This window comes from Ictalurus furcatus, chromosome 20 (assembly GCF_023375685.1).
Source record: "Ictalurus furcatus strain D&B chromosome 20, Billie_1.0, whole genome shotgun sequence".
Classification (NCBI taxonomy): Eukaryota; Metazoa; Chordata; class Actinopteri; order Siluriformes; family Ictaluridae; genus Ictalurus; species Ictalurus furcatus.
The window spans coordinates 4,324,658-4,337,338 of record NC_071274.1 but is presented as its reverse complement, the minus strand read 5'-3'; the positions used below and the strand labels follow the sequence as shown (position 1 = coordinate 4,337,338).

At 38.9% G+C, this 12,681-nt stretch overlaps 1 protein-coding gene across 3 annotated transcripts in view; it reads right to left on the bottom strand.

Annotated features, from left to right (window-relative positions):
* Positions 1-275: 275 nt before the first annotated feature.
* Positions 276-12,681, bottom strand: part of LOC128623828 (syntaxin-1A) — a 101,029-nt gene continuing 88,623 nt past the window's right edge. Inside the window, exons 7-10 of one of the 3 annotated variants that reach the window (XM_053650938.1) lie at positions 9,189-9,262; positions 7,525-7,662; positions 4,745-4,855; positions 276-1,961 (exon numbers count right to left, since the gene is read on the bottom strand). In XM_053650938.1, the coding sequence (XP_053506913.1) occupies positions 1,884-1,961; positions 4,745-4,855; positions 7,525-7,662; positions 9,189-9,262 (401 nt within the window). In that variant the 3' untranslated portion in view covers positions 276-1,883. Of the gene's footprint in view, positions 1,962-2,009; positions 3,713-4,744; positions 5,104-7,524; positions 7,663-9,188; positions 9,263-12,681 lie in introns of those variants that run through there. The other 2 variants (XM_053650939.1, XM_053650937.1) reach the window with 2 other exon arrangements.

Genomic DNA, 12,681 nt, shown 5'->3' with positions numbered 1-12,681 from the left:
AAAAACAGTTACGGATAGGAAATGCGTCTATTTATGATTCGGTTTTGGACCGGTGCTGCGTAATGGTGCATTTACTGTACGCCATTCATTCGTACATCCTTAGTAACTCCCAGGTCAGGGTTGCGGTGGTTTAAATTAGGCTAGTAGTGTGTTAATATTTTTGCAACTAAATTGGTTAGAATATATCACAAGTATGTACGAACAAAAATAATAACTGTGTGAGTAGAAATGATTTTTTTTTTTTTTAAATCTGAGTGATATAACTAAGCTAACCGTCAGAGCCAGAATGCACACACCATGCTTACAATCCCAGCATTTCTACCTAAGAGGTGTTTATTTTTTTTTTTTTTCCCAGTGATAGGACATAGTGTTAGGGATCATATTTAAATTAAAAAAAATAAAAAAATCTGAATACAGATATGAATATTTGAAACACTACATTATCTTAGCATTACACTCCTAAGCCACAGGAACATAAGCATGGAGATTGATTGATAACATTGCAATTTACTTCAATCTTGGAATGAAGCATCAAGACATGATATGGACGTACTATTAGTTTGCATTATGTTAAGTAAATTATCAGTGAGAACAGGCTTTTCTTTTCGCCTGCTCCTGCCAAATAATTAATTAGCCGTCGCATATTAAGTATAACTTTCCCTTAATATATTAAGTTATGGACTCAAGTTAGACAATTCTCAGCCATGACTTTGGTATCTCATCTCATAGCTACCAGATAATAAATCCTGCCCAGGAGATACGTAGTTTAGAAGATACATATCATAAACACGTCTTGCATCGTTCATTGTGATAAAAATACGTTCTAAACCTTGATCTAGTGCTAGCTTATTCATCTGCTTCGACTCGTTTTCGTGTTCGTCCTTTCGGATTTGCCAATCGTGCCTGTGTTTCGCCTTGATCGTGTCGATTTCTGGATTACGGACTTTCCTGGATTATGATATTTCCTAATCAAACCTGGAGCTGTCAAGCTTCTCCAGAGTCTCGTGTCTTACGAATATATTAATCCATTTCCACGCCTTATTAAAAAAATAAACAGCACGTCCCCTCAGCGGCTCTGTATAAATCAAACGCGTGTGCTTTTTCTGCTGTTGTCTCGTTACGTACTCTAAACCATTTTACCGATACGCATCGGTTTAGTATCAAGCAGTTTATGAGCTGCATTCAGTGTGCTAGATGATGGAAAACGCAGTGTTTTTGTAAAGACGTTTCAGTTTTGGATTTTTTTTTTTTCTTCTGTCTTTTAATTTTCTAGATTAGTTTACTCAAAAAAAAAATTAAATTAAAAATAAATAAAAAAAGCTATAAATGAATATCAGTGGAATCATTCAGTAATTCAAACTCTCTATTGTCCCAGCACAGCACCAGCATAAAATCTTCTGTTTCATTTTGAACTATCTGATCGTTGACATCGTCTTTTTAATATCACTTGTGGAAGAAGAATACGCAATATATTTGCATATCCGGCTTTGTTTGGCTCTCTCGGCACTGCGGAAACACAATGGCAGTGATCATTTGTGGGTTTCTTTGTATCTCTACAGCAATTATTATGAGCACTTTAAATATTTAATGAAAAATAAAAGTCGTTTATTTATTTCTTTTCTATACAAGGACACAGGACATCCAGGGCAACACATTGCAGAACTGCACGTTTACAAAATAGAGCCTCATGCGGAAAAAAAAAAAAAAGCACACCGGTTCTTCCTTCCCTTCTTTACACGATTCCATATTTATTTATTTTTTAAACTGATTGTATGCTGCCAAGGAATGGCGTCTTTTATCGTTCTTTTTTTTTTCTTTCTTTTTTTCTGTGCACGTATGGGTTTGCTGTTATATTTTGTAATAGGTTTGAATCGTCGCACGCTTCAGGCCAACACCCCGCCCACAGTGGAGGCAATAACGATCCCTAGCACCACACAGCAAATAAGAATAATAATTTTCTTCTGCAAAGACATTAACAAGAAATCCCAGGCGGCATGAAAAGAGAAGAATTGGAGAGTTAATCATTTTAACCTTTATTATTAGAGAGACCTAAAATGACTGCATGTTGATTACATTAAAAACAGGAGTGAGCTTTATGTTCACATGCAGTCACTAGCAAAATGCATTCCAAAACCAAAGCAGGACATGCAGCAGATGAACACATACACTGCGCACACCACATGGGGGTGTCGGAACTCCGTTTATGACTCGTATCAAGAATAAATAAGGCGCAGACTGATATTGCCATCTTCACAGAAGATAATAGCTGTGCTAATACTGTTTTTAACCCACACTCTGACTTCTCCTTTGTCATTTCTCATTTGACACGATTGAGGTTCCTTAGACCTTAGACAAGGGGGCAGTAGTGGCTTAGCGGTTAAGGCTGTGGGTTAGTGATCAGAAGGTCAGGAGTTCAAGCCCCAGCACTGCCAGGGTTACCCTGGGTTACTGATCAGAAGCTCAGAGGTTCAAGCCCCTGTGCTGCCAAGTCTCATGGCTGCATCATGGCTGACCCTGCACTCTGACCCCAATGAACACCTTTAACCTAGGCTCTGAAATTAGAACAGGATCTTCCTTTCTTGGAAGAAGAAGGGCTAACAGAAACGATTCAAATGTATGCACAATTAGGTAATATTCAGATTATAATAGAATTTGTTTTAATGAATGCATTCGTGGATTTACTCACATTTTATTGGATACCAGCTGCTTTGATTAGAAACAGGATTAGCCAGTTTTTCTTTTCCTGTTTCTGTTTGAAAGCTACAAGCCAGCACTATAAAGGCTATAAGAGATATGGACGTAAGAGCTGGTGAAGTAGCCTGCTGGAGTTTACTATAAACGGTATAATTTCCCCCTGTTATTAACGTTATTTTAACTGCCGACTTCTTACCCTGCTAGCTCGTTAGCGATCCATCTAGTCGGAAAACTAGCGAGCCGATGTGAATCTGTACATAGCAGAATGAAAATCGACTACACTGTACACACTATACACACCGCATTTCCCCTGATACCCGTCCTCGTGGTGCAAGTGTCTATTCATTCATTGATTCATGTAGTGCACGAGCACGTGATCACGGGAAGTCAATGAGGCCATGTCAAAAACAGTATTAGACTGAAAGGAACATGCCACAAACTTTACACAGCCTTGAAGTGCATGCAGATACTTCAGGCATAATGCAACACACACACACACACACACACACACATACACACATAAGAATGAGAGAAAGGAGTGAGGTAGGTGGAACAATCTACACGTGAGCTCACAGTGTGACATTTTTCTGTAGACAAAAATTCTATTAATGTGAACGTGTTAAATAATCACACACTCTGTCAAAATGAACAAAACATTGACATATCGGTTCCATAAAAAGACTTTTTTCGACTCAGTATATTAAATACATTATGAAGACTATATCACGACTACACTGAAAGGTTAGCACATTAGCAGAGCATGAACCCAAACCGTATAGAAACATACTAACGAATCGCAATGAAACTGGTCTATGGATATCCAAACTCGCCGCCACGTGTGCTTCAGAACAGACTCAGAAACCCATCCTGGCTTCTTCTAGTGTGTGGTTGAGTAACGTAAAGCTGATTTCTCCAGTACACACTGCGGCTTCTTTGCACGTCAGCTGAGTCCAACAGCGAGTGAGATGATGAGGATGAGCAGACAAAATGCCACACACACTCCTAACAGGATCAACTTCTGTGAAAGTGACACAAAGAGATGGGTTTAGGTGTCCTTATGGAATCAGATATAGGATCCGTGAAAGTTGGAAAGGGAAGGTCTCGGCCTCAGACGCTCTACAGTGGGTCTACGATCCAGTGTGTGGACACCTACTGTACACGTATCATGCTACAAGCTTCAGAATGTTGAAAGATGCAATCTGATTGGCTGAATGGTTTCCATACACTGAAAACTGAATTCAAGGCATCATGTCAACTTATTCCAGGTGTGTTCCTTCAACTTCCTCTTTAAAGGTCGAAGTAGGCGGATCTTGGCCATGACTTTCTAGTGATAAAAGTTTGGATTGTGTGCCAAGGATCTACATCACAGTAGTTAATGATTCATGAACACTCAACCTCATTAAAGACTTCCTAAGTACTTGTCATTCCTGCTAATCTACATTTGCGATTTCTCTTTTATTCTGTTTGTAAGTGGGAAAGGAAGTGACTTCTTATCACTGGCTGCTAGGTTTATAACGAATCCGAAACACGACTGTATAATATACTATACATATACTGTACATATACTATCTATCCTGACGCCCCGCTTGTGGTTGGAGTTCTCAACACTTGGAAATCACTTACTGTTGCTGAGGATGGACGCACACGGCCAGCCTAAAGATAAATCGTACTCTCCGGTGTCACCCAGATGAGGACGGGTTCCCTTTTGAGTCTGGTTCCTCTCAACGTTCCTTCCTCTTATCGTCTCAGGGAGGTGTTCCTTTATATATCTATATTTCTGTAAAGCTGCCTTCTGACAATGTCCGTTGTTAAACGCACTATACAAATAAACTTGAATTGAATGTCATTTCTTGACACAATTACTGCAATGAGCCTTCGTTTGAGTTTATCTGGCTTGATTTGGGCTTCCTGAACACCTTTTTACCTCACTCGTTTTTGTCTCAGTCTGAAATTTACGAGCATGAGCATCAAGCAAAGCACCGGCACAACACGATATTGTGTTAGCAGGATGAACAGACATCATGATGGTCATGACGGGCGTCTGACTCACCCTCCGTGCTTTGCTCTGGTACTTTACTGCCTTCTTGGTGTCTGAAACAGCCCTTTCCACGTAATCCACCGCGTGTTCCACGTTATACTCTATACGGTCGATCATCTCTCCCTGACCGCACACACGCAGTATGACGAGCAGGACAGAGGGGGAGGAAGTGGGGAAGAAGGAAGAAAAAGGACAGGAAAAAGAGAGAAAGAGAGAGGGATTTTAGACAGCAGCTGTGGACTGATTAAGGCGTTACTCACCACCTTGCTTGTTTTTTGCACTTTAAGAGCAGCTTTAGTGTCTTCTTTGGCTTTTTCCACATATTCCTGGGCGTTACGCACATTTGATTCAATGTTGTTCAGGAGCCCACCCTGTAGGACGATATGTAGCTGGTGAGAAATTGAAACGCATGATGGAATACAAAACAAATAAATCCATGTTATAGAATAATTGGTAACACTTTTAACAGTTCTACACAAGACGCATTAACAAAGTAACAAACCAAATAATCCAAATAAACACCTGCATTAATCAATGCTCATCCTATTGATGAGTAAAATTCAGCCCATATGACACTAAATAATAAACATAAAAAATATATCATCTATGATATATAGCAGTGGTATTGGGAAACTTTGGAGTGGTAATAGTAAACTCCAGTTTGCGTTGGAACGAACGAATTATTTTCCAATAGCAGCACGTCCCCAAATGTTTACTTAGGGTTTGTTAATGATGAAATTCATGATTTATTAACATTATCCAATGCAAGAAATAATGTAAGTTTAGGAAGCTTTAATGTAAATCGTTACAGAATGATTTAGGTTAAAATATTCGGTGGCAGTGGCGTGTTGCAGCCACTTCGCTGCTGAAAATAAGTAGCATGCATGAAAAAGTGTAGATTAACACATAAATTACCTTTAGAGGTTAGTGCAGGCCCCAAGCTCACAGCACACTATTAAAGGCCTATTACAGAGAGAGAGAGAGAGAGAGAGGGAGAGAGGGAGAGAGAGGAAGGGAGAGAGAGAGAGAGAGAGAGGGAGAGAGAGAGAGCAAGAGAGAGAGAGCAAGCGAGAAAGAGAGCAAGAGAGAGCGCAAGAGAGAGAGAGAGCGAGAGAGCGTGAGAGAGAGAGCAAGAGACACAGAGAGAGAGAAAGAGAGCAAGAGAGAGTGAGTGAGAGAGAGCTTGAGAGAGATAGAGAGAGCACAAGAGTGAGAGAGAGCAAGAGAGAGAGAGCGAGAGAGCGAGAGAGAGAGCAAGAGAGAGAGAAAGAGAGAGATAGAGCAAGCGAGAGAGAGAGAGAGCGAGACAGAGAAAAAGAGAAAGCGAGAGAGAGCGAGAGAGAGCAAGTGAGAGAGAGAGAGAGAGAGAGAGAGAGAGAGAGAGAGAGAGAGAGAGAAAAGAGACAGCAAAGACCGAGAGCAGCAAAGACCGAGCAAAAAGCAGACTCTGTGCAGGTCGCACACCTCATTTTCACAGGGAATTGAGAACGAGAGGGTGCAGGTTAGTCAGATTAATTATTAAATCAAATACATTTGTGTTAATAGACTCTCTCACTCTGACCATTAACATAGATGAATAATTCACGAGCGATATTCATAAAAGCGCACTATTGACAGAAAAGCTTTGCATTAAAGGGAAAAAATCCACCCTGAGCGCCTTCATATTAGCCTTTATAACTAGCCTGGTCTTCTGTGGGGTCCAAGAATGATTTCGGAACACAATTTTCTGTTTGTTTGTTTGTTTAGATGCCTTTTTTTATTATTATTATTATTGACACGTTGCTCTATTTTCCCTTTTTTTTTTTTAAACCATTTCCCAAATTACCCACAATGCCACTCAACTAGGTGCAGTGAGATCTACCTCTCGTTTTTTCTGAAAGAGAGCGATGCAGCGGCGCTTTAGTCCTTTAGTCGGTCTGGCTCTCTAATCTGTACACGCTGCTCAAACAGATCAGCTTCCAATGCTGGAATTTAAATTCAACACCATCGTGCTGATCATCTCGTAGATCAGCTGACCTTTAACCTTTAACTGAGCTCTGTGATGATCCCCAACTAAGCACAAATGAATAATAAACATACAGAACCGACCAACTAACTTGTACCAGAATCGCTAAGTACATCATAAATAGTTTAAATAAATAAAATAAGTGATGTGATTTAATGTGTTTCAGGATGGATCTTTCCTTTAATAATCCCATAAAACAAACCGAAAGCACATATACAAACTGTATTTCGGTTTCAAACTGAATTTCTGACCAAGCCATGTTGGAATTTTGAGTCCCTTTTATTAGCTTTGCTACGTTAGCTGTGTGTAGTTACACGCAGCACGGAATTATGGTAAAACTTCATGTCGACATCTGAGCGCTTATTTGATTCCTAATCCATTTCACTTGCTGCTGCTAACTTTTTCAGGCAGTTGGTAAGCAACGTGATGTCATTTCCTGGACTCTGGGACGAGCTAGGTCTCGGAGGGGAGGTGGACCGAGAGATGAGATTTATAACCAGACACTGATGCAGTTTTCGCTGAGTGTAAATGGAATTAGCGGAAACACATACTGGCCTTTTCTAACAAGGTTTTCAAAGACGCACAGCATGCGTGCCAGAGTGTTCCTGTGTGTGTGTGTGTGTGTGTGTGTGTGTGTTTCTGTGTGATGCCATGGCAATGGGGCAGCAGTGAGATAAATCCCCCTCCTATGGCGAGGCCATCTGTCAGTAGAAACCATAGCCGAGACACAAAGCGGCGATTTCGAGGTAAGAGGAGGGCAGGAGAAGATTCCGGAGCGTTCTCTCACCTGACTCTCGACCAGCATGGCCATGTCCATGAACATGTCGTGCAGCTCGCGGATGCTGGTCTCCAGCTTGATGATCTCATTGTGACGGGTTTCGATTTCGTTCATGGCCTGCTGGGTGATGTTGGAGTCCATGATGATCTAAAGAAAGGAAGACACACACACACACACACACACACACACACACACACACACACACATACACAAAATAAGCACGTCTCCTTCATTCCCCATCAATTTTTCAGCAAACTTTCTGACCTCTGGCTTTGGCAATTCTCCTGTTAGGAAGCGCCACAGCTGAAATCAAAACTGATTCTGGGATATAATCGAGATTTGTTCAGTCTGCTAGAAGGGTTGAATCGTCTCTGCCTGGAATTTCAATAGCTCCCTGAACGCCTGTAACAGCCTGCAGAGGATGAATACATCTCTCATATGTGCAAGCACGTAAACATACAGGATTGAGATGAGGAAATAAACACATTACAGAAATACACTACCGAGCAAAAGTCTGGAAATAACGCAAAATTTTAATTAACACACTTACAAAAGGACAAAAAGACCTGATGACATGTTATTTTGCTTTTTGCGTTTTTAAACGTTGAGTTAATGTTGCAAAAACAAACGAAGAAACTACTATTCCTGCAGACGTTAGTACGGACCATTGTTTCAGTGTTGAGGAAAAATTCCACAAATATCCACATCTGTATCTGTATTTAGAGTCCACCTGGAAGTGGGCGTGGCACAAACCAGAAAGGGTTTTTTGTTTGTTTGTTTGTTTGTTTTTTGTTTTTAAATTAAATGTAAACTGGAAAAACATGACACAACATGGCTGCTGGAAAAAGAAGCCATTTTTCATTAACATGATACATAACAACAAAATAACACTGTTACAGTGGCTACATGATTGTCATTTAATAACATTGAAGAATGATGAAAAGGCGCAGAATGGATGTACAAGTGTTTTTAAAAAAATTAATTACATTTTTTTTTACAATTAATTACACACACATATATATATACATATATAGAAATGTAATTGTAATATATATACATACAAATGTATTTATAAAAAAATATATATATACACACACATACGTATATAGAAATGTAATTATAATACATATATATATATATACATATATATATATAAATGTATTTATAATATATATATATATATATATACACACACATATATAGAAATGTAATTTTATATATATATATATATATATATATATATATATATATATATATATATATATATATATAAAACATACATTTCAAATGTAAATATCTTTAAATGTAAAATGAATTAAATAATTTGAATTCAATCAATTTATCCCATAAGAGAGATGCTGCCGTGTGCACAGCGTGTGTAAAGCATGAGACATGCTGTAGCACTCAAGCATAGACAGCATCGTGCATGGAAGATCAAGGCCAGGAGAAATCCGCCGTTCAAGCTTGTGTTTGGTTCGCCACAAAAACAGCGAGCCAGCAGACAAATTACCAAAAAAACCCCCAAACAAATAATGCACCGCCTATTTGTCTCTATAACACATTATTATTCCTCGAATAACTGTAAGTTTTCACATGAGCTTGCACCGCTCTTATGTGCAAACTGCACTCATTAAAACTTGCCTTCTCTATGACCACTGTGCATTTCCACTTACCCCCGATGTGAAGATAGCTGGGTTGTCACTTTCCAGCATGCTTTCTAGCTCCTCGTTTGTCGTGTTCCTTCCAGCTACAGACACATACACATATACATTTACTGCACCAGACATATAACGTGCCTTACAGTCCCTGACCTCAATATGTTTGAGACCTTGACACACAGACAGCATGTATACAAGTCTGACTGCAGCAGAGAGAGGGTTAAACTGCTCTACTGCAAAACTTACGCAATCTGATGACATTATAATCCACGTTCATCAATGACGTATACAACAGACACACAACTGTATGATGTTCTCATAAAGGCATAACATAGATATTATTAGCACATAACTACACTGTATGACACTCTATGTGTGTGTTCATGTGTGTGTGTGTGTGTGTTTGATATGACAAAAATAAATTACAATACTTAAAGACATTTCTATGATACACAATGTATCACAATATATAAGTTGGATAACAAAACAGTAGGTTTGAAAAACAAAAGAAAGAAAAATTGAGAAAAATTGCTGATCGTTTTATTTAATATCAACAAATATTTATGAACGAATCAAATTTTATTATATAACGAATAACATTAAAAAACATATCATAATTGAACACAATACTGATGATATTATATTGTTGTAATGCCCAGCTCTATAGCGCATTCATTCACTGATCACATTAAATAGAAATACATTGTAATACACTATCATATATGATCAACCGGTATATTATAAATACATTCATAAAGCACACTTGTCATGTCTCAGCTCTGATTATAAAAGTACCATGCGCTGGTAAGCTCCTTCTCCAGCGTTTTCGTTTCCTTCCCTGATGGTGTTCACCTGTATCTTGTTTCCATTTACTGCTTTGTTTGTTTCATATCCTCTGTACTTTCCCGTGTCTTTGCAAAGCCTTGTCATGTTTATTCCTTTCAGGTCTGAGCCTTTTGTTTATTCTATAACATTTCTGGTTAAAAGTACATTTAATTTTCATCAATCTAAAGTGCCATTTTACCACACGGCTTGGATTTTCAGATATTAAACTATACTGAAAGTTTGTTGTTTATGTTTAAAAGGTCATGTTGTCAATACACAGGGTTGCCATTTTATCGGGTAGCGGATAAGTGAACCCAGCACACTGTACCAGAATATGCCACATTTTCCTATAGATTTACTCTTACGTTATTGTTTGTTTGTTTTTTTTTACTTATTTTTGTTTTTACTAAATGACTAAGAGGCTTCTCAAGATAAAAAAAAAAATAAAAAATCTGCTGTCCATTCGCTGGATTTTAATCCAAAATTCCTACTAAGAAATACCTGGATAAAACTATCAATACCTGGATAAATCTGTTCATTAGTGGCTTCACTAGTACGCTATTCATATTTGGATAAACAAAATATTTTGTAAAAATGGAAATAATTCCTTGCAACCTCTTTATGTGGAGTATAATGTGCAATATTTTTGTATTGATTTGATTCCTGTTTTCTTTACATTTTGAATAAAACAGTGAACCAGTCCAACCTTTTCTATTTCCAATACTTTACCGATATCGGAGATCTGGGAATACCAGATACTGATACTGATAATAAGATACTTACATAATCTTAACAATTCAATTATTTTTAATAATTACCGCTTGGGATCAATAAAGTGTTATATGAGTGGATCGGATTGGAAAATGTGTCGCATCCAATACTCATTCACGTCATGACATAAGACATAAGACGCCGGTATTGAATCTGTAGCTTCCTATTTGTTTGTATTCGATTGTATTCACTAAAAGTAATTTGATACATGAGTCATACTGGTAAAAAAAATCTTCTGGGCTTGAATGAAGGATATCCTGCTGGTCAGTGAGTGCTGAGAGCCAGATACTGCTCTGTGGTCATGCCAGCAGAGAGAGATGGCACCACAGGACATCAGCCAGAGCTGCTCATTTGAGCTCAGACACACTCTGCACTCACTCTGGTGTGTGGTGTGTATGTGTGTGTGTGTGTGTGTGTGTCTGACAAGATAGCTTTTGAGCTACATAGCTGTGGGTGAAAGGGTTGTCACATGTCTAGACCAGCCACCTGGCCGTTTCCGTATGAGAATATAATTTTCAACACTAAAGCCCTTCACTTTTACACTAGGGACAAATTTCTGAGGTCACGGTCAGAAAATTTTTGCTGAAATAATGTAGCAAAACATCAGCCAGAAGAAAAATTATACCGGGTAAATAACTAAACACGAACGAAAACAACACAGTTTAAATAAAATGGTGATTTACTCTCCTTGTAATTTTCTTTGCTTAAGGACATTAAAAAAAATAATAATAATTACCTTCTATGGCACTATATTGAACTGAAAAGACAAAGAGCACACTAAATATACAAGTGGGGTCCAAACATCTGAGAACACTTAAATACACACCTAGAAATTGTGCAACATCTGGAATATTGTATAGTCAATTTTTCCCTTTTTTATTTTTTTGGTCTAGAATTGTCTAAATTCTAAAACTTAGTGCTTCTTTCTGTTTTCCATGCGGTCTCGTTCTCATTTATGCCAAATCGAAACATGTCAAGTATGGTCACATGGGTCCACTAATCGTAGGGTTGGTGGTTCGATTCCCGGCCCACGTGACTCCACATGTTGAATTGTCCTTGGGCAAGACACTGAACCCCAAGTTGCTCCCGATGGCAAGTTAGCGGCTTGCACGGCCGCTCTGCTACCACTGGAGTGTGAGTGTGTGAGAATGGGTGAATGTAAAGTGAACCAATGTAAAGTGCTTTGTAGAACCGCTAAGGTTTAAAAAAGCGCTATATAAGTGCAGACCATTTACCAAGTATACTTCTGATCCCATCTCTCCCTCTAGTAAATCGATATGCTTAATCAGTCCCCAGTTTGACTCATTTGTCTGTCTGTCCCTTGGCGTTCTTGATCTCTCTCTACCTCAGCGCGCTGAATATTTAAACAGGTCCATCTGCAGTCTTTAATCACCTCTCCAAGCTCAAGGTTAATTAGTGAGTGTTGCTGAATTAATGGAAGTGTGGGAGTGCGAGTGCGAGAGGTGCGCCGTCACACGCAGGACAGCAGAAGCGCTCTGCATGTACACCTCTAATTCAATTACAGGTATGAGTGTGTGAGAGAGACGCGAGAGAATGGCGTAGGCTACGTCCACATGAATCAAAATAAATCAGAAAACGCAGCTTTTTCTCCACGTTTTGGCCTTCCGTCCACTCTGAGACGATATTTCTGTCCAGTCAAAACGAAGCTTTTTGCAAAAACGCTCTCCCAAGTGGATAAATTTGAAAAAAAAAACAAAAAACACATCATTTCCGTGTTGTAGTGTGGGCCGATAAAACGGTGATGCTCAAAAACTGTGACGTTTTTAGTCACGTGACGCGGTCAAGTCAAAACAAACAAGCTGGTGTGGGATGTTGTACTGCAGTTGTTGTGCTGCCTGCTATCCGGGTTGAGAGCGTTGTTAAAGATTAACGTCACTTTTGTACGACCTTC